At 47.9% G+C, this 26,950-nt stretch overlaps 1 protein-coding gene across 4 annotated transcripts in view; it reads left to right on the plus strand.

Annotated features, from left to right (window-relative positions):
- Positions 1-26,950, plus strand: part of GABRA5 (gamma-aminobutyric acid type A receptor subunit alpha5) — a 94,273-nt gene that overhangs the window by 64,692 nt on the left and 2,631 nt on the right. For all 4 annotated transcript variants that reach the window (XM_061394208.1, XM_061394207.1, XM_061394210.1 and 1 more), the window contains 3 exons: positions 17,919-18,062; positions 20,433-20,585; positions 23,170-23,381. In XM_061394208.1, the coding sequence (XP_061250192.1) occupies positions 17,919-18,062; positions 20,433-20,585; positions 23,170-23,381 (509 nt within the window). The remainder of the gene's footprint in view (positions 1-17,918; positions 18,063-20,432; positions 20,586-23,169; positions 23,382-26,950) is intronic.

Consider the following 26,950-nt stretch of genomic DNA (forward strand, 5'->3'; position numbering starts at 1 on the left):
GTACTTTTTTGTTCCATGTATTTCTCACTTGTTCTTTGGTGCACACACATTCAGGATTATAGTCTCTTCTGGGTGAATCAACCCTTTATGATTGCATAATATTCCTCTCTGTGGTAATTTTCTTTATTTTAAAGTCTACTTTACCTGAAATCTATATGGCCACTCCTACTTTCTTTTGATTATATTTGAATGATATATGTGTAGGAGTGAGTTATTTCCATTTGCTTAATCATCATGTTAAAATGAATTTCTTGTAGTTGGTGTATGTTTGGGTCATATTTTTAAATTCACTTTGCCAGTCTCTATCTTTTAATTGGTGTATTCTCATAATTTACACTTTTTGGAAGGCTTGTCTGCCACTTTATTTGATTTTTTGGCTTTCTGCTCTCTGTTTTCTGTTTCTTTATTTTCCTTTTCCTGACTCCATGTGGGTTAGCAGAACATTTATTATGATTCCGTTTTTTTTTTTTAATTTATACTGTTTTGTTTGTATCTTCTTGTACATCTTTTAAGTTATTGCTGTAGATATTACTTTATATATACATGACTTATTACAGTTTACTGTTGTTCTTATTTTACCAGTTCATATGAAAGCTATGTTCCTTTATCCTAAAATAGTGAAAATATAGTTGTCTTAAACATTTTGTCTGTATTCACCTAGAATCACGTCAGAGAGTATTGTGGTGTTTATTTGAACCATCAAACTTAATTTTGAAATCTCAAGAGAAAAAGGATATTTTTTTTCCTCTATTTTTGCTTATGGTGTTCTTTTATTGTACTCCCAGTGTCCCAAGATTTCTTCTTTTATAACTAAAAATTATTTTATCATAAAAATAAAATAAAACATTTTGAAATAAATGTTATATTAAAACTGGGCTTCCCTGGCGGCTCAGATGGTTAAGAATCTGCCTGTGATGCGGGAGACCTGAGTTGTATCCCTGGGTTGGGAAGATCCCCTGCAGGCGGGCATAGCAACCCTACTCCAGTATTTTTGCCTGGAGAATCCCCATGGACAGAGGAGCCTGGAGGGCTACAGGCTCCTTTATAACTGCTTAGCAAACTTCCTTTAACCATTCCTTTAGGATAGACTTCTGGCAATAAATTCTCTTAGTTTTTCTTCATCTGAAAATACCTTGATTTCTCTCTTCATACCTGAAGAACATTTTTAATGAATATAAGATTCTGTTCTGACAGTTCTGTGGCATTTGAAAAATGTGCTACTTTATTCTTGCCTCCATGGTTTCTGATGAGAAATCTGCTGTAATTCAAATCATATCTCTCCTCATAGGTGAGATATCTTTTCTCTTTGTTGCTTTCAGGCTTCTTTTTTTTGTCTTTAGAGAAGTTTGACTATGATGTGTATTAGTGTGGATTTCTTTGGGTTTATCTGATTTGAGATTTGCTCTACTTTTTGAATCTGTAGGTTTTTGGTCAAATTTAGGAAGTTTGAGCAGTTATTACTTTGAATACTTTTTCTGCCCCATCCTCTTTCTCTTCTTCTTTCCTGATTTCAATGACGTAAATATTAAATCTTTTGTTGTATTCCCACAAGTTCTGAGGCTCTTTGCGTTTTTTTCGGTTGCATCTGTGTGTGGTCAGGCTCCTCAAGATGGCTTTTCTCTTGCTGTCTGTATATCCTCTGCCTGACCAGTGGATATACACCTACACCCTACTCACATGACTGACTTAGATACTTGTCCCAGGCCCCAGCTAACAACTCTTCTAGCTTTAGGTCAGAACTCTCCTCTCTTCTCCTCTTATCAAAGGGTTGGTGAGGACTGGGCCCCTCTGGTGGTCTCCCTGGTAACTGATGAGCCAACTTGGTACCATTTCCCCCTGTAATTGGCAATCTCCCCTACCCCCTGAGCAAAGGTGGCTACCATGTCCTGCCGGCCACCCAGCCAGGACCTTGCTTCAGACGTGTAAGCTCCCTCATCCTTTAAACCATTGACACCTCTGTCACTGACTGTTTCTCCAGTCTAGAGGATGGTTGAGTACAGGCCTCTTAGGCCTAATAGGTGCAACCCAATACTCTATTTTTCAGATAAACTTAATTTTTATTGTTGTATATTTAATTTTACTGATACTTTCTTTTGTTCCCTCTATCTTGCTGATGAACCCATTTAGTGAGCTTCTTATTATGGTTATTAGTTATTATTTTCTTTAATTTTATGTGTCACCTTGACTGGGCCACAGGATGCCTAGAAACTTGTTAAACATTATTCTGGGTGTGCATGTGAGGATATATTTTAATAAGATTAACATTTAGATTGGTTGACTGAATAAAGCAGATTGCCTTCCCTAATGTAGGTGGACCTTGTTCAATCAGTTGAAGACCTGAAATAGAACAGAAGGGCTGACTTTCCCATGGGTAAGAAACCCCTCCTACCTAACTGCCCTGAGCAGGAATGTTGGTCTTTTCCTGCCTTTGGATGCAAACTGAAACAGCTCTTCTTGGGTCTCCAGCCTAACAGTTCTCAAACTGGAACTGCACCATCAGCTCTCCTGGGTCTTCAGCTTACTGACTGCAGATCTTGGGACTTCAGGCTACTATTACTTCATAAGGCAACACCTTATAATAAATCATATACATAACTGTGTATATCTTATAATAAGTTATATATATGTGTGTGTATATATAGAGATGATATACACACACATATCCTATTGTTTCTGTTTCTCTGGAGAACCCTGACTAATTCAGATTTTGGTTATGAGAAGTAGGTGTTACTCTGGCAAAGGCCTGAAAATGTGAATGTGGCTTTAGAACTGGGTAAGGGATAGAGGCTGGAGAGTTTTGTAGTGAATGTTTAAAAAAGCTGAGGTTGCTATGAAGGGACTGTTGTTGGCTGAAATGAGGATATTGAAGATACTGGTTAGGGCTCCAAAAGAAAAAAAAAAAGCACTAGAGAGAAAATTTTCATCTTCTTAGAGAATACCCAAATAATCATGAATAGAATGCTGCTTGAAACTTGGATGTTAAAGGTTTTCTGGTGCGGTCTCAGAAAGAAATGTGAAACAGGTTTTTGGAAAATGGTGGAAAGATGCTTCTTGTTATGAATCGGCAAAGCACTTGACTAATTTGTATTCTAGTGTTTTGTAGAAAGTAAACCTTGTGAGTAATGAAATTGGGTACTTAGTTGAGGAAATTTCTAAAGTGCTGGAGGAGTTGTTTGGTTCCTCTTGAGAGGCAACAGATGAATTAAAGAAGGAATTGTTAAGCCAAAACAAAAAAAAAATGAAAATAAATTCCAGAACTTAAAGATTTGGGAAATTCTTATATTGCAAAAATGAGGAAGTTTGTTCATGACGGAACACCCAAAAAAAAAAAGGTTACCATGGTGTTATAAGCCATGTCAACAGAAGCAGGAAGAATGAGCCCCAAAGTGGTTCAGAGCTGCCAGTCCTAGCCCAGGTGCAGCGTGCATGGGCCAGGGAGTGAGACGGCCTCTCTTCTGCCATCAGCAGAGTCCTGAGTGCTACTCCCTGCAAGGCAGTGGGTGTGAGGCTGCTCCCCGAACACTGAACCAGAGAGGATTATGTTCGAGCTTTAAGATCTAGTAGAACTTGCCTTGCTAGGTTTTGGACTTGCTTGAGACTTATCAGCCCTTCTTTTCGTTTTGAAAGGGGAATGTCTATCCTATACCCATCCCACCATTATATTTTAGAACAAAATAACTGGTTTCACAAGTTCACAGCTGGAGACAAATTTTGCCTCAGGATGAATTGAATCTAACCAATATCTGATTTAGATGATGTTTAGATGAGACTGGACTTCAGACATTAGAGTTGATGCCTGGAAAGAGTTAAGACTTTGGGACTTACTAGGATGGAATGAATAGATTTTGCATGTGAGAAGGACATGGATTTTGTGGGGGCCAGTGGTAGAATGTTATGAACTGAATTATGCCTCCCAAATTCATATTTTGAAACCCTAATCCTCAGTGTTACTGCATTTGAGCATAGAGCCTTTGTAACTAAATTTAATGGAGGTCATAAAGGTACAACCCTCATCTGATGGGATTAGTGCCTGTATAAGCAAAGGAAGAGAGATCTCTCTGTCTCCACATGCATGCAACAAGGAGAGGCCATGTGAGTACACAGGGAGAAGGCAGCCCTCTGTAAATCAGGACAAGAGTCCTCACCAGAATCTGCTAACACCTCCATCTTGGACTTGCCAGCCTCCAGAACTGTGAGAAAATAAATTTTAAGTCGACCAGTCTATAGTACTTTGTTATGGTAGCCCAAGCAGACCAACACAAATACTAAAACTTATGTTTGAGTTTTGTTTCTCTCTTTTATTTCTTTGCTGAGACTTTCTGTTTTTTTTTTATTTGTTTCAAGCATGTTTGTAATTGATCATTGTGGCGTTTTACGGTGGCTGCTTAAAAAACTGTTTGTCAGGTAATTCTAACATCTCTGTCATATCTTCCTTGACATCTATTGATTTTTCAAAAAACCCAGTTTGATCTTCCTGGTTATGATTAGGACACATGTGTTTTTATTGGAACCTGGACATTTCGTGTGTTATATTATGGCACTCTAGATTTATTGAAACCTTCTGTTTTAGCTAGACTTAAAATCACTGCTCTGCAGGGAAAGGTGTACCACAGCCTTCTTACTGCCAGGTAGGCTTCCCCTCTGATGCTGGTAAAGATTGAAGGCAGGAGGAGAAGGGGACGACAGAGGATGAGATGGTTGGATGGCATCACTGACTCGATGGACATGAGTCTGAGTAGACTCCAGGAGTTGGTAACGGACAGGGAGGCCTGGCGTGCTGTGGTTCATGGGGTCTTGAGGAGTCAGACACGACTGAGTGACTGAACTGAACTGAACTGAGGCTTCCCCCCAGCTTCCATTGACAGAGGGGGCCCTGGGTTCTGGCTGCTGCTGGGTAGATACAGGACCTCGAGCTCTGTATCAGTGTCCCCTGACACTGTGTGGGTAGCCTGGCCTTGGGGTGGTAGGAGTCTCAGCTTCCACTGGGCCTCCTTTGACGCAGCCCCAGCAAGTGTCAGGAGGACTGCTTCTGCTCGTCGCTGGGGGTCCAGGCTCCCCTCGCCCTCTCACCCCTGCAGAGAGTGGGTGTCAGTGCTGCCCGACAGAAGGCCCTGCCCTCAGGCTGGACCTGTCCTCATAGCTGCTGAGGGGAAAGCCTAGCTCCCCACTCTCTTTATGGGCCTGGGCTGGGGCAGAGCAGCATCTTTTCTGTGGTATTTGACTGGAGTCAAGTGATTATTTTCTATCTTTTTCTTTTTTAAAGAGAAGCCATTCCCTGCATCCAAGTGCCAGCTCCTCTCTGGGTCCCTCCTGCCCTTGTTCACTCTCCATTGCCTTCAAGGAGTTATTTTTCATGTGGTGTCCAGAGTTAATAGTTATTACCTACTAATAGCCACTCTGCCATTACTGGCAGGGAACTTCCTTTAATTCTGAGGGTTTCCTTAAAGTTAATTTCCTTCTTTAATTCCAAAGGGATTTGGGGGATCAGAAGTATGTGTGATGAACCAAAATTAAGTTGGATGGGAATAAATCATTTTTTTTCAAATTATGATCTTCAAATGCCATGTAGAGATAACACATACATTTACTTGGGGAAAGTAGTGTCATAGAGAGGGACTCTCACTAGAATTTATTTAAACTCCTACTGCCGTCAGTGGCTGTGCACATCAGTAGTTGGGACAAACCATTCAAAAGGTCCCTCATTTAGGAAACACTGAGTCATTATGGCACTTAAAATTATGCCACTCTTTGCACCTGAAAATTATGCTCTTCATTTGATCAAAGGTAGAACGCTAAAAGTCAAAGATTGTTATTTTTCATCATTATCTAAATAAATTCAAGTCAATGTGATGTTCAGATTTAATGGCAGTGGTGTGCAGGGCAGGCAGCACAAAGCAATTTTTGGTGAAATAAAGTATGTGAGCTTTTAAATGGTCTTTATATCATCTCGTATTCAGTGACTCCCCAACTACGGTTATATAATTCAAAGCTAAAAAATTTATCTAATAGGACCTCTTCATTTCTACATTCAACCAAACAACATCAATTTATATATGTGTGTGTATATATATATATATATATAAATTTGTGAATACACAAATGTATGCATTTCTTGAACTTCACAGAGACAAAACCAATATAAACATTTCTTGAACTCAGTAGAGATACAGAACTCTCATACCAAATTTATTTATATCTGCCTGATATTGTAAGATTGGTTTGAAATTGATGCAATCTCTTATTTATGTTTGCTGTTACTATCATTACTATGATATGCAAGGCAGCTTAGAAGATTTTCCTCGTATGTCATGTTTGCATACAATTAACCAAAAGCTAGAAAACCTCATAGACTTCACTTTTCCTCAGCTCCTATGGTTTCAACTCAGGACTAAATAGTTTTAGGAGGAGAAATACTATTCAATGAAGTGTTTTTCTTACTGGTGTTTTATCTTTTGGATTTACTAAAAATAGCTGCTTGGTCAAATAGCTCACTTCTACCCTTGGCATCCAGGGCTGCAGAGGCTAAATGTGATAATATAATGATTTTCAAATTACCCAGTCCAACAACTCTCTGCTATTAGGAGACAAAGCAATGCAGATAGTCATCTTTATTCTGATGAGCCACATACTCTGGCTTCTCTAATGCAGAACTGAATTAACATACATTTCTCTTATTGTTATATCTACTCTCAAGAATTCAGTTATTGAAATCAGCCCTGGCTTCTAGACCTATATTTCCCAGTCTGTAAGGAAATTCCTTAAAGATAATTCAGTTCAGTTCGGTCGCTCAGTCGTGTCCGACTCTTTGCGACCCATGGACTGCAGCACGCCAGGCCTCCCTGTCCATCACCAACTCCCGGAGTTTACTCAAACTAATGTCCATTGAGTCAGTGATGCCATCCAACCATCTCATCCTCTGTCATCCCCTTCTCCTCCTGCCTTCAATCTTTCCCAGCATCAGGGTCTAATGGCATGGCTTAAATTTGGAAGCAAGTGCTTAAACAAATCAAGACTATTTAGAGAAGGAAATAGTCCTTTTTTGTTGTTCATTTTATTTGTGAAGTTATGCCTTAAGTGGTAGACCAAGTTTCATGAGAAAACATCTGAATTGATGAGAATATACCCTAAATTAGACGTGAACCCTATTTTGGTGGATCTCCAGTAGACAGAATTTCAGGCCATCATAAGTATCATGAGGTTGAGCTGTTAGTGTTCAGACATGTGAGATTACAGCTCTGCTGCTGCCTTGGCCACGCCAGTATGGAGCGACTCCGCTGGTCTGTGGGTGTCTGGAGTGCAGGTTTCAGAGAGCCTGGTGTGAGGTATTGGAGACACGTTGGAGCTCTGTCTGTGTTGTGCGTTGGTCGACCTTGATTATCATCTGGCGGCTGTGTCAGGGGTGCTCTGCTCTCAGCACCCTGCGAGGTACAGTGGGAAACAGGCATGGCCAGGGTTCCAGGAGCAAATGCTGGGCAGATTAAATAATTCGGTGAAAACCCTTGTGAAACTGAGGGCTGTTTGGGGAAGCTCATGGGGGTCGTATTTTGAACTGAGCCTGGAGGATTTGGATGGAAGAAGGCATAACGGATAAAGGATAAAGCACAATCGGCAGGTGGTCAGTTTGTGGAGGCACCGGACTTCCCCCTTTGGGGAAGAGACACGGCAGTGTCACCGTTCAGATGTTGTTATTGTTGTTCAGTCGCTCAGTCATGTCTCTTTGTGACCTCGTGCTGCTGTTGTTGTTGTTATATGTTTTTATTGTTTAGTCACTAAGTCAGTCCCCATGGACTACAGCACACCAGCCTTCTTTGTCCTCCACTGTCTCCCAGAGTTTGCTGAAATTCATGTTCATTGAGTCAGTGATGCTATCTAACATCTTATTCTCTGACCCCAGTAGGAAGGGCCTTAAATTCCAAAATGTAGAAATAGAGCAGTGATGTGAACTAAGGGGAGGATGTGCTGAAGTCACTGTTTTGGAAGTGAAAACAAGTACTTGGAATGTCAGGAAGCAGTGAAGGTGATGAGAGCTGAGAGCAGGGTGGTGGCCGGTGTGACAAGTGGATTATGAGATGGGCTCTGGGCCCATGTATAAGTCAAAGATGGCATCGTGATTTAAGACCAGATGACTTGCAAAATGCTATTTTCTATGAGAAATTGGGAACTGATTGGAAGGAGCTACTGGTATGAATGTGTAAAAAGCTAATTGGTTTATGAAGGGGACAGAAGAGTATGTGGATGGGTTCGATCCTCATATTTCTGGCCTTTGACTTGCTTCTCATTCTTCTTCACAAAGGAAGCAGCCCTTCTACTTGGGGGGTGACAGTCCTTTGTCTTCTTCCCTGATTTGGTTCCACTTAAGTCTATAGACACAGAGCACGGTCTCTCAACTCTCCCTCAGACCAGTGGGCAGTCAGTGAGCCCATGTAATTTTACAGGGACCCAACTGTGGGGTGGTGATGGGCCATCTGACTAGCAAATCTCAGTCTTCCACTATTGCTTTCTGGGTAACAGAGCAGCAATGTTATCTGTTCATCTCCATCTGCAGAGAGCTGCCCTCACTTCTCAGCTGATTCTGGACAGGGAAAGAGGCCTGGCAAAGCCCCACTGATCTCATTGGTACCTGCTTGATTGAAAGCAGGGATGCGGAGTGTCTCATAGGTCATTAGAGATCATGTATCCACAGACATTTATATTTTACAAAGTTTCTAATTTAGATTATGGAATTGATGTGTCGGGTATTGACTTGGTTTTCAGTTCAGGAGACTGATGGGGCAGTTGAAGGCAGGTGGGTCACACAGGTGATGGTTGGTGAGGTGACCTGGGACAGGTACTCTGCCAATTCCTACCTCAGTTTTAGAAGAAGGAGGAAGACTGGGGACACGGGCATCAGAGAACTAAAATCCTATAGAGTTTGCCAATCATCAAAATTCTGATCACCTCCTAACCTGTATTTCTTCTAACATAGGCAGTGAATGCACAGAGTAGAAGGGGCTTCCTCACTGCCTCATAGCCTGGCACGTAAGACTAAGCAGTGGTTCCCACACACTCGGTTTGCTTTTGACAATTAGAAAGTGAATTCATGTACAAAGATCTTCTCATGAGACTGGATTTGACACCAAACAAAACTTCTGTCCAACCTATGGCTCTGTTCCTCAGTCGCTGTTTACTGAGGATCTACTGTGTATCAGGCACATGGTGAATACTTGGTTGCCATGAGTTCATGTTGCTCTGAGCACCTCCAGGCTGTTCCGCTCAATCTGCAGATGAGAGAGCAGAGCTTAGAGTAGAACAGTGAAGGTCGGGATCATGGCAAAATGTTTCTCTCATCGTTAGACAAAAACTCGCGGCTTCTAAAAGGCCTTGTAAATGAGCGGTTGATGTGCCGTTGTGGCTGTTTATTCAGGATTTGCAGAGCCAGAAGAGGACACATAGGAGGTGTCAGCCTGGGGACAGAGCTGCTCGGAAAGCAGTGATGAATTGCCAAGTTGGCTGTGGGTGAAAATGTTTCAAACCTTCTTGCCTAGCTCTGCTGATGTATAGTTGGAGGAAGGCAAGCGTTATGTTTCTGGAGCTCTAAATCATGACAGATGACAGTGGTATGGCAAACTTGATGGCCTCGTTTACTGTTGTCCCAGCTAAGAGATTGTTTGCCACGCATCTGACACAAAGAGCAGAATTTAGGGCTGCTAAATGTCATTGATATCAACAGGCCATTTAATACTAGCAATTTGAAAAACAAGACGATATGAATGATTAGTGTGCATTGTAGTTGACATTCATACATTACTCTGTGATTTCAAGTAACTTTTATCTGGTTACAATTCTGATTTTCTGGGGTCCTTAATGTTGGATTATGGTGGTCCATAATCCACCCGACCCCATCCCCATCAGCAGTGGAGAAAGAGGCGTGGAGGCTAGTGAGCCTGCAGGTAACAGAGGCAGCCTCTCCTCAGCCTCTGATCCTTGAAGCACAGACAGGCTTTCCTGGTCTGCATGCCACTTGGCCCCAGAACTCAAGGACAGCCACACCCAGGCCCATGGAGAGTCAGGACTGTGTGCCCAGCCACAGCCAGTCCCACGGAGGGTCAGGACCGCGTGCCCAGCCACACCCAGTCCCATGGAGAGTCAGGACCACGTGCCCAGCCACATCCAGTCCCACGGAGAGTCAGGACCGCGTGCCCAGCCACACCCAGTCCCACAGAGGGAGTCAGGACCACGTGCCCAGCCACATCCAGTCCCACGGAGAGTCAGGACCGCGTGCCCAGCCACACCCAGTCCCACAGAGGGAGTCAGGACCCCGTGCCCAGCCACACCCAGTCCCACGGAGAGTCAGGACCGCGTGCCCAGCCACACCCAGTCCCACGGAGAGTCAGGACCACGTGCCCAGCCACATCCAGTCCCACGGAGAGTCAGGACCGCGTGCCCAGCCACACCCAGTCCCACAGAGGGAGTCAGGACCCCGTGCCCAGCCACACCCAGTCCCACGGAGAGTCAGGACCACGTGCCCAGCCACATCCAGTCCCACGGAGAGTCAGGATCTCATGCCCAGCCACACCCAGTCCCACAGAGAGAGTCAGGACTACATGCCAGGCACACCCAGTCCCACATAGAGTCAGGACCACATGCCCAGCCACACCCAGCCCCACAGAGAGTCAGGACTGCGTGCCCAGCCACACCCAGTCCCACAGAGAGTCAGGACTGCATGCCCAGCCACACCCAGTCCCACAGAGAGTCAGGACTGCATGCCCAGCCACACCCAGTCCCACAGAGAGAGTCAGGACCACGTGCCAGGCACACCCAGTCCCACAGAGAGTCAGGACTTCGTGCCCAGCCACACCCAGTTCCACAGAGAGAGTCAGGACAGCGTTCCCAGCCACACCCAGTCACACAGAGAAAGTCAGGACTGCATGCCCAGCCACACCCAGTCCCACAGAGAGTCAGGACCACGTGCCCAGCCACACCCAGTCCCACAGAGGGAGTCAGGACTGCATGCCCAGCCACACCCAGTCCCACGGAGAGTCAGGACCACGTGCCCAGCCACACCCAGTTCCACAGAGAGAGTCAGGACTGCGTGCCCAGCCACAGCCAGTCCCACGGAGAGTTAGGACCGCGTGCCCAGCCACACCCAGTCCCACAGAGGGAGTCAGGACCCCGTGCCCAGCCACACCCAGTCCCACGGAGAGTCAGGACCACGTGCCCAGCCACATCCAGTCCCACGGAGAGTCAGGACCGCGTGCCCAGCCACACCCAGTCCCACAGAGGGAGTCAGGACCGCGTGCCCAACCACACCCAGTCCCACGGAGAGTCAGGACCACGTGCCCAGCCACATCCAGTCCCACGGAGAGTCAGGACCTCATGCCCAGCCACACCCAGTCCCACAGAGAGAGTCAGGACTACATGCCAGCCACACCCAGCCCCACAGAGAGTCAGGACTGCGTGCCCAGCCACACCCAGTCCCACAGAGAGTCAGGACTGCATGCCCAGCCACACCCAGTCCCACAGAGAGTCAGGACTGCATGCCCAGCCACACCCAGTCCCACAGAGAGAGTCAGGACCACGTGCCAGGCACACCCAGTCCCACAGAGAGTCAGGACTTCGTGCCCAGCCACACCCAGTTCCACAGAGAGAGTCAGGACAGCGTTCCCAGCCACACCCAGTCACACAGAGAAAGTCAGGACTGCATGCCCAGCCACACCCAGTCCCACAGAGAGTCAGGACCACGTGCCCAGCCACACCCAGTCCCACAGAGGGAGTCAGGACTGCATGCCCAGCCACACCCAGTCCCACGGAGAGTCAGGACCACGTGCCCAGCCACACCCAGTTCCACAGAGAGAGTCAGGACAGCATTCCCAGCCACACCCAGTCACACAGAGAAAGTCAGGACTGTGTGCCCAGCCACACCCAGTCCCACAGAGACTCAGGACCTCCTGCCCAGCCATACAGCATTCCCAGCCATACCCAGTCACACAGAAATTCAGGACCTCATGCCCAGGCATACCCAGTCCTATGGAGAGAGTCAGGACCGTGTGCCCAGCCACACCCAGTCCCAGAGAGACTCAGGACCGCGTGCCCAGCCACACCCAGTCCCACAGAGAGTCACAACTGCATTCCCAGCCACACCCCGTCCCAAGGCAGTCAGGACCGTGTGCCCAGCCACACCCAGTCCCACAGAGAGTCAGGACCCTGTGCCCAGCCACACTCAGTCCCTCAGAGAGTCAGGACCGTGTGCCCAGCCACACCCAGTCCACAGAGAGTCAGGACCCTGTGCCCAGCCACACTCAGTCCCTCAGAGAGTCAGGACCGTGTGCCCAGCCACACCCAGTCCACAGAGAGTCAGGACCCTGTGCCCAGCCACACCCAGTCCACAGAGAGTCAGGACCGTGTACCCAGCCACACCCAGTCCCACGGGGAGAGTCAGAACCATGTGCCCAGCCACACACAGTCCCACGGGGAGATTCAGAACCGTGTGCCCAGCCACACCCAGTCCCACGAGGAGAGTCAGGACCATGTGCCCAGCGATCCAGTCTGTACCCCACCACGTCTGCACCCCCACCATCCCACAGCTCCCACATGCATGCCTGCATCGTGGTCAGCTTCTCTCCAGGCCACCCAGGCGGGCACCCTCCCCCTCCTGAAAGCCTCATTCTTCCCAAAGGCCCCCCTCTTCCCTGTGCCCCCTGCTCTTTGCCCTCTTCCCATCTTCCTTGAGGACACTGGCATTGAGTAGGTAGCTCCGCAGTTGGGGGAGGAGGGATGGTGCATCGTTTTCTGTGCTCTCTGCTCTGATGCATGTCTCTGCACCCAGTCATTCTTGGCTCTCAGAACCGCCCAGGTCACAGACCTATTGCCCCAAGGTTTGTGCTCCTTTCTGAGCTTTGGGATTCACAGTTCCCAGCTGGCTCACATCTTCCAGGGGTCATGGGGGCCTGCATACTTCTTTGGGCCAGGGGACAGACTCACAGCCTGTGGTGTGTGGATTGGGAGCGGAATGAGGGGTGCTGGTGGGACATGAGCAGCCCTCCTCCCTGTGAACATGGCCAGAGTGGGGCCAGCCTCACAGAGCAGCAGCCTGGCCTGTCCTGGGGCACAGTGGCTGGGGAAGGATGGGGCACAAGACCGCAGGATGCTAGCTGCCTGCGCCAGTCTGGGGACAGCAGGGAGCCTCATCACCGTCCACCACCCACTCCACACTCAGCCCTGGCCAGAACCCGGCATGGCCACTCTGCTCCAGTCCATGTCTCAGCGCCACGGCCCTGCAGTCTTCGGGGTGCTGTGCTGTGTGAATGATAGAAACAGGGAAATCTCACCTTGTTTGTGGGAAATTCAGGGAGCTGCCAGCACAAGCCTGACTGTCTGTGACCAGACACTTGGAAAGCAGCTTGCCAGGGCGGAGTGCACCGTCAGCCCCCAACACCACCCCAGCCACATCTCCCGTAACAGAGAAGGGAACTTACAGCAGAACACACTTGTGCTGGAGGGCTCCAGTGCAGCCCATGTGCAAACACGCTTCCGCATTACCTGAGACTTGGAAGGTCATGCTAATTTAAAACCACATGACAAGAATACTCAGCCTCCACTTGCCATGTAATTCAAGTGCAGCATGTGTGGTATCCCATTAACTGGTGAGCACGTCTGCTCTGTTTACATCATTCTGTTTGATATCTTACTGATACACAGATGGCACTGGAATCGTGTCACTGATTCTCAGGGTTCTAACAACCCCCTCGCCGAGGAGCCTCCTGAGAAGTAGGGTTCCCAACTCTGGGAGCTGCGGCTTTGCTCAGAGACAGGACACACTGGGTTTTGGAACCGTGTTGACTAACACACGTCTGAGGGGAGAACACCCGGTGAAAGAGGAAAGTGATACAACCTCACCGAGAGATGTGTCCACCTAGAGCACTGTTCTGTGTTGCCCTCAGGTCATCATCAGCCGTCAGACACACACTGTGGCTAGGAATGCTTGGGGTGCCCATCTGGGCCCGTACGAGCCATGGCAGCCCACTCAGACATTCTCTGATGGGAGCCAGTGCTGACACTGGACAGGCCTTCATGGTTCCTGTTATGACTGCATGACACACTTGGCAGGAACTGCCAGGAAAAGGGAACTTTGAAAAAACCAGGTTATCACTCAGAGATCTCAGCGGACACATAGCACACCCAGGGCCACGCAGCACAGTCATGGTGAGGGAAAGAGGAAGACCATAGATGTGGGGCTCTGCCTTTATTGGGGTCCAGGGTGGGGTGCTTAGGGTTTCACCAGTTCAATTTTTATTGGCAAATTCAAAACATAAGAACGGGAATTAGGTGTTCTAACTAGGGAGAATTGGGGTCATCAGGCGGTCAGTTATCTAGGTCACCTTGGGTTTTCTTGAAGGGGAACTGCATGGGTGGGTTGGTCCTTTATCTAGTGGAGTATCTGGGAATATGCTCATGGGAGGTGAATGCCTTTTTAAACAGGTGCCTTGGCAATCAGCAATTGAAAGCCTGATCCCAGGCACTTAACACTACAACTAAAAAAAGCTTAATATCAGTCACTTGCACTCCAGAGACCTACATAAACATCATGTCCCTGGTAGGAGGATTCTATACCTAAGATGTGATGTCACCCCAATCTAAAATCTGTAGATCCGGTTCAGGTCCAACATAAATCTCATCAGAGTATTTTGGGGAAAGCCTGATTCTAACATGTGTGGGGGTGAAGATGAAAAGGGGACAGATTGCTCTTCCAGCTGCTGGTGTCTAGAGTTCTGCACTCTGTGTGGTTAAGGCGAGGGGCTTGAAATCGCAATAGAAAAAGGAAGCAAAACAGACAATTCCACAGAGAGAGCCTGTGCCCGCAGGAGACCTTACTTGTCAGAACAGGCCCTGAAAGGATGTGGGTGGGAAGAACGGCTTAATGATTCCTGTGGCAGCACAGAAAATCTCATGGAGAGGGTGCAATTGGATACTTATATAGGAAAATATGTACAGAAGTCAGCTCCTTGTATCAAGGCCCTAATGGTTAAAGATGGAGCATTCTAGCTTTGATCAGGAGGGCCTCCAAAATAAGATGCAGAGATTAAAAGGTTGATAAATTTAACTCACTTAAGCTACCATTTATAAATTTTTTTTTAAGTGAGCAAAGTTATATAGGCACAACTTGAAGATGTTTACAACACATGGAACAAAAAAATTATGTATATCAGAATATGTAAAGAATACATGATTCAAACGGGTAAAAAACACAATCAGATTTTATGAAGAAAACAGCAAAAAAAAAAAAAACCTGTGTTTAGTGATGTCTGTAAAACTACAGAGCAAACAATGCAGTGATTATGTGATTATTGTTAAGTTTGGAATAGAACCTGTGGGGGGAAAGTGAGTTCACAGAGGGCCTGGAAGTTTCCTCTGTATTAACTCAGTGTTTGCTCCATACTTGTTTGTTTTATTATTTTTCAAATATTAGGAATGCTCTTTCTCACGTAAATGAAGAATAAGGGGAGTGATGTGCACTAGCAGAGAAACTCCCACACTTAGTAGGAAGGAGTACTCATCACTGGCGTGACTCTTCTTCTGGCACCTTCTGTGGAGGCCTGTGGCCACACAACACTCCTGCCCGTCTGCGCAGCAGTGGCTGCACTGGGCCCATGAGCCATGCACCGGGCCCTGCCTGGCGGAGTCCTGGAACCTGCCGCCCCGCCCAGGGACGCCTTCCCTACCAGCCCGCCTGTCTCCTGAGACGCCTGCTGAGGCCTCCCTGTGAGGGCACGCAGCTCTTTGCGCCGGGGGTTGATGCCAGGCGGGGAACCCAGCGCACAGGCTTGTGCAGAAGGCGCTGGGGTCTGGGTGTGGCAGCCGTGCAGATGCTGTAGGTGTGTGGGTTCACCGTCGGGGGCCTTGAAAGACACGAGGAGTGCTACAGCGGGCGGGTTCCTTCATGCCATCCGCTCCCCGGGAGCCGCTGTCCTCAAGCCTGTCACCCAGACCCCCGGAAGCGTGCTCACCGTCCCCCCAGTGCAGCGGCCACCGCGCCAGTGCCTCTGCTGCCTCCTCACCTCTCAGGCCTCACCCTGCGGGCCCCTCCCCTCCACCGACACACACCCCAGCCACTGCTTCCCATGACGTACGTGTGCTGACGCCCCTCGATCTCACCTCCCCAGACTCCCCCACTGCACCTCTCCCCTCGGCAGAGCGTGTGTCTCCCTGTAGCACTCACTGCCACCTCACATATAACATGTTCATGTATATTTGTCTCCTTCCTCTGGGATACAGTCTTCTGTTTATTTTCCATCCACCTGTTCTAGTGTTCTGCTGCCGTGACATGTTATCACAAACTTAGCAATTTAATTGAAACAACATGTTTATTAAGTAGCCTTATTGTAGTCATCATTTTATAATATATACATATATAAAATCATGACATTGTACACCTTAAACTTATACAATGATATGTGTCCATTGTATCTCAATAGTTAAAACATTAAAAAATAGAACAACACTTGTATCGTCTTCTAGTTCTACAGGTCAGACAGTGAATGTGCCTGGTATCCCAGCTCTGGGTTTCCCATGGCCAGAATCATGGTGTCACCAGGGCTGCCTTCCCTTCTGGAAGCTCTGGGGGCAAGTCCACATCCAGCCCCTCAGGCTGCAGGCAGGATTCAGTTCCCTGATCTGCAGGTTGAAGTCTGTTTCTTGCTGGCTGTCACCAGGAGTCATTCTTGCCCATAAAAGGGCTAACTCCATACCCTGGGTCATGGCCCCTTCCTACACCTCTAAAACCAGCAATAGAAGTTGAGTCCTTTCTTTCTGCTTCACATCTCTCTAAACTGGGTCTCTATGACTGGCCTCAGCTTGAGAAAGTTCTCTGTTTTGAAGGACTAAAGTGGTTATATTGGGTCCACTGGGATCATCTAGGAAATCTCCTGACTTTAAGGCCCATAGCTTTCATTCCATTTGCACGGTGCCTTTTGCCGTGTAAGGTAACAGTCACAGATATGACGCCAGGGTTAAAGTTCCTGCTGCCTGCATCACCTGCCTGCCAGGACAGTGCAGTCAACCAGACAAGTGCCTTCTGCAAAGTGAAACCTTTATAGGAGCTGATGTAGTCAGACGCTGCTGCAAGTTAGAATCACAAACAAATGGAGACTAGACATGAAAACTCACTGAGCAGACAGCCAGTTTCGTCCTACAAATGAAGCTTAATTTAGCTTATTTTCTAAGGCTAACTTGACCTGGGTCATTTGCCTCTAAGAATTAGAAGTAAAACTTAAACTGTTTCCCGGGGTTGATATGAGGCAACTACTGACCAATTCCATATCATTTAAGAAAATTCTAATATTGTAACCACTTTGAATAATAAACCATCAACTCTTTCCTGCTATACAAGCTGCTTTATAACGGTGTACCCCTGAGCCTCAACCCATGCTTTGGTTTGAGAGCTCTCAGTTTGCAAACTGTCTTTTTGGTGTGTGCACAGTGAACTTACTCATTGCTTCTTGCGTGACTCATCGTGTTTACTTTTACTGTTAATGAACCGTTGACACCCTGATGGAGCTCTCGTCATGTCCATTGTAATAATGGACGGCAGACATGGTCACAATCCCGTTCTCAGATAGAAGCACTGAGCACAGAACAGGAGACTTGCCCCAGAGCGTGGAGCTGGGAGAGCCCCAGGCCCTGTGGTCTCGGCCCATGCGACGGTGCACCCTGAAGAGAAGACAGTCCGTGGGAAGCACTGGGCCTGACTTCTGAGGGCTCCGCCCTGTGGAAATGATAAGGGCTTCGACGGTGGAGCTGTCTGCCCTGGTCTGACTGCCTGTACTTTCTGTAGGTCATTTGATTCTTCAGTCATCTCTCTGACTACTCTCATAAACATGTGTGGTTGTACCAGGCTGCAAACGTTCCCAGGCTTACACTGCCTTCTGTCCCCCGCCGTGCAGACGCATATCCTAATTCCGAAGTCGTCTATGTCTGGACCAACGGCACCGCCAAGTCAGTGGTGGTGGCAGAAGATGGCTCCAGGCTGAACCAGTACCACCTCATGGGGCAGACCGTGGGCACGGAGAACATCAGCACCAGCACAGGTAGCCGTCCTCTCCCGCACCCCGCACGGGCACATGCCTGGGGCAGCCCCGGCTCTCCTGAGCCGCAAGGAACCACCGCGTCCAGCCCCTCCTCCAGCCGCGCACGGAGGCGCAGCTGTGGCATCCCGGGATTAAGGGTCATGAGGGACGTTAATCCGAGGTGCGTTTGCCTCCATGTGAGCATCAGTGACCGCGGGCCCTGCTTATGTAACAGTCCTGCCAAGCACCAAGATGCCAGCAGCAGCCTCTGCAGCCAAGGCAGAGAGCTGCCTACACATTCTCCCATTTACCTGCTCTGCTGTTTCCCTGTTTGACCATTTCAGGGATTCCCCTGGGGTTGAATTTTGGAAAGCACAGCGAGCCGCATAGAAATCACCACGGCCTTCGAGGGTGCAGTTAACTCCCTCAGGCACAGGGCTGGCTTGAGCCCTCAGGGCAGCACAGTCCTGGCGTCACCCAGTGCCAAGTGGGCAGGGTCTTCGAAGGAACCCCCTGGCCTACAGCGACAGGGAGTGTCCACAGACCCCAACCCCAATGGTCACAATCACTAGCTTGGCTGTGAGCAGGGCAGGGTCCTCCAGGGCACCAAATGGCAGGAGAAATGTGGGACAAGGATGGAGTGAGTCCTGCTCGCAGCATGAGTTCTAAGCCCCAGATGGTCCCCCGGTCAGCATCACTCTGTCAGCATCACCACCCCTGGGAGCTGGCCGGAAGCAAGGGATGCACATTGCAGCCTTCCACTCAGTGCCCATCCGCTGGAGAGGGTTGGTGTCCTCAGAAAGGGCCTGGCAGGCCTGGGAAGAGGCTGCTGCAACATACTGTTGCTGCGTTCAAGGGAAAGGAAGAGGAAGCAGGCCTGGTTTTATAGGAACAAGTGGGAAGGTGGCATGGCAGATACTTGGGGTTAAGGAGTGCAACACTAATAAACCCTGTTTCATGTCATTCTGTAGACATTTTTAAATGGGATTCTGCCCCTATTTGCATTTTAAAAAATGACCTTTTTTGAATGTTATCTTATATTGCTATCCTCGACTCAAAAATAAAACAGAATGAAAAGAACCATAACAGCAAAAGAATTTATAAGTAGGAGAGTAACTTCAAATCCGAATGCAAAGAAACAGAATGGTGTTTACCCTCCTGGCAAAATCAGATCATGGCAAAGATGTCTTTGCTACTAGCATACCTTCCCCCCTTCTCTGTGTCCCTGTCTCCTTCTATGGGACGGAGCCAAGTCCCTCCTCTTGCCTGCCTGGGGCTGTGGGGAGGGCGTGGTGGCTCTCGGCCCTGCAGGAATTGTGGTCTCCTCTTCTGTAGGGAGCAGGTTTTGCCACACATGATCTTAATTCATGCTGTGAGGAAAGGCACCTAGGGACACATCCGCAGCTGACCTTACTGAGCGCTGGGCTTTGATTCCAACAGCAAGCATCCACGCTTTAACCAGTCTCAAATGCCTCAACACTGAGCCCATGCTGCAGTCTGACCACCCTCAAACAGATGGCCCATCTGGGGTCCACTTCAGCAGAGGCCCCCCAACCCACATCCGTGGTTCTGCCAGACTCGCTGACCACACCGTCTGATTCTTCCAATCAGTCAAAGGACTCTTGTCCTCAGATCAACTCAGCTGTGCCTTCACGTCTGGAAGCATCCTTCCCGTCTCCCCAGGGAGAGGCAGACTCATGCAGCAAAGGAGCCCGTCTCACCCCACTGCCCATGTAGCCACCTTGGCTCCTTACCAGTTCACCGTCAGTGCAGCGTCATTCTCCGCAATGAGGGGAAGGTCGGCGCTCGCCTCCCACACCACCAGGCAGATCCAGAGAAGGCACTGGGGCATCGCCAAAGAGATGCCCTCGCTGTCCCTGGAAGGCGCGGGGGCTCGGCGCAGTCAGGACCCGCCGCCTCCTGGGTCTGCTGCTTCTCACCTCCCAGCCGAGGCGGGGCACTGAGCCTGTGGGGGCCTGGAAGCCCACCGCCCCTGCCAGCCCTCTCTGGCTGGGAAGTGAGGAAAACCCCTCCACCCGCGATAGGGCTCTGTGATGTCCTGAGTTATATGTAGAGAGGCTAAATCCTGAAATCCTGAGGGCAGTAGCAGTGAGGGGGGCAGGTGGAGAGTGGCACAGATTGTAACCAGGGATTAGGAAAACACACAAATCTGATTTTCCCCAGAAAAGCATCCCCCCGCAGAGGCTCTTCAGAGGCCGGGAGTCAGGAGACTTAACAAAACAACCAGCCTCTCCTTTACCCAAAGAACACAATTGAACGCTTGTGCAGAGGGAAGGTGGGGAGAAGGGAGCTCCCGAGGAGACGGTGACCAGGGCAGGAAGCACAGGGATTCCTTTAGGTGGCTGACTGCACTGATTTGCTTATTTGCAGGTGAATACACAATCATGACAGCTCATTTCCATCTGAAGAGGAAGATTGGCTACTTTGTCATCCAGACCTACCTCCCCTGCATCATGACCGTGATCTTGTCACAAGTGTCCTTTTGGCTGAACCGAGAATCAGTTCCTGCCAGGACAGTGTTTGGTGAGTGTGCCTAACCCAGCCTGCAGACTGTGTTCTGCCTAGTCTAACATCGCAGAAAACAACAGCCTAGAGCTGCCTGTCTATTCTGTGACCTTGAAAACAAATTCAGTCTTAAAGACTAGATTTAGGGCTGCTTTCTGAACCAGGGTTCAGAGCAATTTGATCATCGTTTCCCTCCTGAAAAGCCTTTCACCGGTAGCCTGTTATTTTTTTTTCTTTTTTGGGGGGGAGGGGCAGGGCAGGACAGTGTTTTTAAAATTTCCAGCAATCTGTCTTACATGAGATTTTGCTACAGTATTTTTACAAAAGAGCCTGGCAGGCTAAAGTCCATGGGACCACAGAAATTCGGAAACAACTGAGCGACTGAGCAAGAATAACAAATGTATAAATAAACACATATATGAGATATATGCATGTATGATATGTGTGTATATGTACACATATGTATGATAAGAATCTAGAATATTATCTGACATCCCTGAGACATAAATCAAGTTTAGCCAGATCTAGCTAGCTAGTACCTTGACACAGCAGACATGATCCAATGTTTTACTCTTACTTGGGAGCTCATTTCATCAAATTCAACATTAAAAGTAATTTTATGGGTCAGTTGTAATGGATATTTACATCTTTCTAATCTGTCAAGCACTGTTCCCACCTCAGCTCTTCCTACTGTACTTTTTGTTCCAAAGAAGGAAAGGTGCCCTGCATTTCCTGCCAAAACTCCTTAGGTGGAAGAAGCCGGAGATCCTGGAGATTTCCAGGAAGAGCCCAGGACTGCTTCTGTGCAACCACCTCTCTGCCTCCAACCGCATGCTTCGTCTGCCTCCTCTGATTTAGCATCAGGAAGGTGTGGGGGTTGGCTTGTGGCTAGACAGTGTTCCCCCAGCTGTTTAGGAGAACATTAGTAGGTGGACAAGGAAAAAAAATTTAGTTTGGAGGATGCCTTGTATTCCAGTCTGCTTCCTCGTAGAGATTTTCAACTAGTGTTAGGATGTTAAAAGACTCAAGGAGACAGAAGAAGCCTGTTTAAGGTCATACACAGAGCACTGCTCTCTAGCACAATGATGAACTGGATTTCTAAGAAAAATCAAAGGTGACCACTGATTTCTTTAGCATCAGTTCCATGCACAGTGCCATGTTCGATGAGGGTATGTAAATATCTCTGAAGGATGACACTGAATGAACACTAAGCTGCTATGACGACCAGCAACATTACAGTCTTTTGATGCTGTTTGCTGGGGCTGCCTTAGTACAGTTCCTCCCACTGGGGGCTTAAGCAATAGAAGTTAACTGCCTGAAGTTAACTGTTCTGGAAGCTCCAAGTCCCAAATCAGCAGAGTTGGTTTTCTCTGAAGGAAGGCTCTGCGTCTGGCCTCTCTCCTAGTTTCTGGTAGTTTCTTGGCGTGTGGCAGCATAATTCTGGGCTTCACATGGGGTTTTCCCTGTGTGTGTGTGTGTGTGTGTGTGTGAGAGAGAGAGAGAGAGATACCAGTGATGTTGGATTAAGGCCTACCCTAATAACCTCATGGTAACTTCATTACTTCTGTAAACACCATGTTTCTAAGTAAGATCTGGAAAGTAATACTGAGTTCCAGAGATTAAGACTTCAACCTCTGAATTTGGGGAGGGTGGCACACAGTTCCACTGGAACAGCTGCATTGCACTCACACCCCGTGCATAGACATGCACCCTTATGCAAGCAAAACTATGCTAAGAGGAAGGACAGAGCTTGTGGAAACTACATGGGCTGTAAGTGTTCAGCAGACCTGGGTCTAGTATTGGCTCTCATTTGCCAGCTGGTGAATTTGAGTGCAGTACTATTTTTAAATCTTTAAGCTCCTCACCTGCCAAATGTGAATATTGACACCCATCCAGAATGTAGCTTACATTAGGGGCTGGCCCCTAGCAGACGCCCAGTAAAGGTTCAACAGCTCCCTCTGAGGATCTAGACTTGCTGTATGCTCACTGCAGATTTCCCTAAAAGACAAGGCAGATGGCTACAGTCATCTTACACAGCAGCCTCAAGGTGACCCAGTTCTTTCTTAGAGGGAGTGCCAAGACCTAGATTCAGATGTGGTACTTCTGTTGCACTCGGGTCCTTGGAGTCTGCAGGCTCCGTTAGTCCATGTGAAAACAAGTCTGCTTTATGAGTTTTCTGGAGCCCACAGTTTGTCAGGGGCACCATGAGTCTTTGTGAAGTGCTTCCCCAGAGCCGTGGGAACATCCCTGCCCGTCTCAGCTCGACTTTTCTGAGGAACACAAAGATGCCCCAGTCTTCTAACTTATCTGTGTTGGGCATCCACTCTCTGCAGGGCTCAGGTCAGGACAACAGGGACACAGGGTGTGTGTACAAATCAGACCCAATCCCTGCCCGCCTCGATCCATATTCTAGCGGAGACAACTGACAAGATAAGGAAACTAAGCAGTGTTTAAAGGAACGTGTTGTGCTATGAGAATCGTAGAGAGAGACCTGGGCTGAGAGACAGTTTCTTTCTGTCTTTGTCTCATGCAGAGGTGTTATCCTGGGGTCCGTTGCTAGAGCTGACTCTTGTTCCATTGTCCTCCCCTTATCGTTGACCAGGGGTGACCACGGTGCTGACCATGACGACCCTCAGCATCAGCGCCCGGAACTCTCTGCCCAAAGTGGCTTATGCAACAGCCATGGACTGGTTCATAGCCGTGTGTTACGCTTTTGTGTTCTCTGCGCTGATCGAGTTTGCTACCGTCAACTATTTCACAAAGAGAGGCTGGGCCTGGGATGGGAAAAAAGCCTTGGAAGCAGCCAAGATCAAGGTACTGACTTCATTTTCCTCCTTACTCCAAAGAAAACGGGCCTGACTTTATGTCCAACTAAAAGCCCAAGTGTTTCTCTTCCCTACATCCCTTCCCCTGAAAAATGATTCCTTCCCTTATATTCACAGACCTTACAAAGTCTTATAACAGGTCCTATTTTAACTTTATTTTCAATCACTAGCTTCATTCATGGGAAAGATCTGATTTCATGTTCATGGTTTCGGCTTGTTTATCCTCAGGCCTATTACTTTTGATGAAGTACCTTCTGTCTGTTCAGGGACTACTTACCCAGTTTTGAATTGTACAGTCAATGGTTCTGCTCATTCTTTTGCCACTTCACCATGCAGTGTCTTCTGCAAGGTGGCTGAAGGTCATAAAGGGAGCGTTTGAATTATTGAAAGCAACACAACAGCAAACACACCTAATTCTACTCATGGGATGATCCGGCTTGCTTAAACGAGGCAAGAGTTATCTTGGGAAGCATTTTTCTGTGCAGAGCAATTAAGTGCTGAGTATATAGAAAGAGATTGGTGCCTGAATCTAAAAAATATTTGAAGAAAAAGGTTGTGCAACATTCCAACTTGAACGAGGTCCTTGGGGAAAAGAAAATAACATACATGGAAGTTTTCATTCAACACAGCTGTTCTTTTCTTACGAAAAGTCCAAAGTTCTGACTTGACCTGGCCCATCGGATTTTTCCTACTTTCAAGCACCATGAATCCACTCCCACGCCGAGGTTTCAGTCATGCAAGAAAGACCTGCTTCTAGGCCCAGCTCACCTGTATGAAGATGGAGGAAAGCCTAGTGGGCCCGTATCAGGCCCCTGAGGGCAGGAGGGGTGGGGAGAGGTGCCGGGGGAGGTGAGGGTCTTGACAGGCATGACGCTCCCAGACAGGTGTTTCTGTGGGAGGTGACGGGGGCAGGAGCCAGCTGAGCAGAGCCGGTGGTTGGCAGAGAGCTGGGAGAACACTGCAGAAGCAGGGGACTGTCGGACTGGGGGCTCTTGACTGAAGGGTCCCAGTAGGCAGAGCCATGGGGGTATTCGTACCCCAAAAAATATGAAGTCTGGGGAGAGGAGCTTCCCAGCACCATGTTGCAGGGAAGTAAATGTTTGCTATGGGCCTGGTGATGGTAGACTGGAGGTGGCCCCCTTGAGTGGGACAGCCAGCTGGGAGGTGCAGCAGGAACTGAGGCCATCAGGCTTGTGTCTGTGAGCCTAGGAGGAAGGCGGAGTGGCCCTGAAGTAGTGGGCTATCATCATCGTCAGCCACCTCATTCTCCCGCACGTGGCCTCCCTGTCCTTCCCACTCATCACAGGTCTGAACACAGACCAGAAGGGAGAGGAGGGCTTGGAGCTAAAGTAGCTTGTCTCACTCCAGACTAGCACTGATCTCCTGGAAGACTGTGTGTTGCCCCCAGAGGTTGTGGAGCAGGGGGTCCCATGCCCTCGGCCAGTGAAGGCATCAGGGTATCTGCAGGCATCCCAGCCAGCAAGCCCTACTTTAGTCGTGGTGGTGAGCATGAATGAGGAAGTGTATCATTACTCTTTTTGCATGAACTGGCTTTTACTTACAAGCGGAGAAAACTTGAACACCAAACTGTTTGGCATCATTACCTGTTGGGGTCTTCAGAGTTGGGGGTGCCAGGCAATTTTTAGGGGTGAACACCTGCATAAGGGTACAGAAAAAAAGTTCAGGTTGACTGTGATGGGAGCAGTCTGCTGGCCTCTGCGCCCTGCGCTGGGCAGCAAGTCTTCCCTGACAGAGCACCAGGGGCCCGTCTCCAACCACTGTGGTGGTCCTAAGGCTTGTGCCCCGCCTGCCCAGAGCAGGACACCTGTGCCTGAGACCACCCTGCTGTCCTCCAGTGTGTGCTCTGCCCTGCTTACCCCAGGACGTGAAGGCTGCACGAGACACTGACAGAGCTAGTCTGTCAGGCTGGTGGCAGCCCCGCACAGGTGCGCGTGGAGCCACTGGGTCTGCAAAGAGCCCTGCTGCACAGCTGCTCACAGGCCTTGCTCTGCTCTGAGGCTCATGGTCATCCTCGCTGCGGGCCTGGGTTCTCATGCTCCCTGGGTCTGTGCACATGCTCAACCTCGCTTTCCACCACTGCTTCCTGCTCCCTCTCCATGCCCTTCCTCTCTGCTTTTTACCTTTCACATATTTTTAATAGTTAATATATTTGCTTTTCTTTTTTAAAACTATAGTCACCAGGCTGTGCACTACATTTCCTCATCTTATTTATTTTAAAGCTGGAAGTTTGTACCTTTTGACCACCTTCATCCACTTTGCTCCCCACCCCACCCTGACCTCTGCTGACCACCAATCTGCTCGCTGTATCTATGAGTTCAGCTTTTTGTTTATTTGGATCCTACATATAAGTGAAGTCATACGGTATTTGTCTGATTTATTTCACTTAAAACAGTGCTTTCAAGGTCCATCCCTATAGGATTTATGGCTGAATAGTATTTCATTGTGTGTGTGTGGTATATGTGTGTGTGTATATAGTATAAGGCTTCCCTGGTGGCTCAGCAGTAGAGAATCCACCTGCAATGTAGGAGACACAGGATCGATCCCTGAGTTGGGAAGATGCCCTGGAGGAGGAAATGGCAACCCACTCCAGTATTCCTGCCTGGGAAATCCCATGGACAGGGGAGCCTGGTGGGCTGCAGTCCATGGGGCTGCAGAAGAGTGGGACACAACTTAGTGACCAAACAGTATTCATATATATATATATATATATATGTGTGTGTGTGTGTGTGTGTGTGTGTGTGTGTATGTATAAATGTATATTCATGATCAGTCACTTCAGCTGTGTGTATATGCATATATATATATATATATATATATATATATATACACACACACATATATGTGCATTTTGTTTAACTATTCATCTATTGATGGATACTTGTTGTTACCAGTCTTTGCTATTGTGAGTAATACTGTCTTGGATGTGAAATTCTAGAACCGGCAAAATAGTTTATGGCATAAAAACTCAGAATAGTGGTTCCTTTTGTTGGGGTGAGGATGCAAATGGGCTGGGAAGGGGCATGGTGACCTTCTGGAGTTCTGATGGTGTTCTGTCTTGATCACCAAGATGGTGATATATTATCTTTAATGTATTCATGTGTTTTTCTAAATTTAATTCAATGAGACTATGTTAACTTGGTAAAAGGACAGAATTTTCCCCAACATTCTATCATGCGAATTTGCAAGCATGTGGAAATGTTGAAGAATTACACAATGAAAACCTCTTCTATTAACATTTTACTATGCTTGTGTCATCGCTACCTATCTGTCATTTATGTTACCTAGAGATGGGAATACCAGACCACCTGACCTGCCTCTTGAGAAATTTGTATGCAGGTCAGGAAGCAACAGTTAGAACTGGACATGGAACAACAGACTGGTTCCAAATAGGAAAAGGAGTACGTCAAGGCTGTATATTGTCACCCTGCTTGTTTACCTTCTATGCAGAGTACATCATGAGAAATGCTGGACTGGAAGAAGCACAAGCTGGAATCAAGATTGCCAGGAGAAATATCAATAACCTCAGATATGCAGATG

Source organism: Bos javanicus, chromosome 21 (genome assembly GCF_032452875.1).
Source record: "Bos javanicus breed banteng chromosome 21, ARS-OSU_banteng_1.0, whole genome shotgun sequence".
Classification (NCBI taxonomy): Eukaryota; Metazoa; Chordata; class Mammalia; order Artiodactyla; family Bovidae; genus Bos; species Bos javanicus.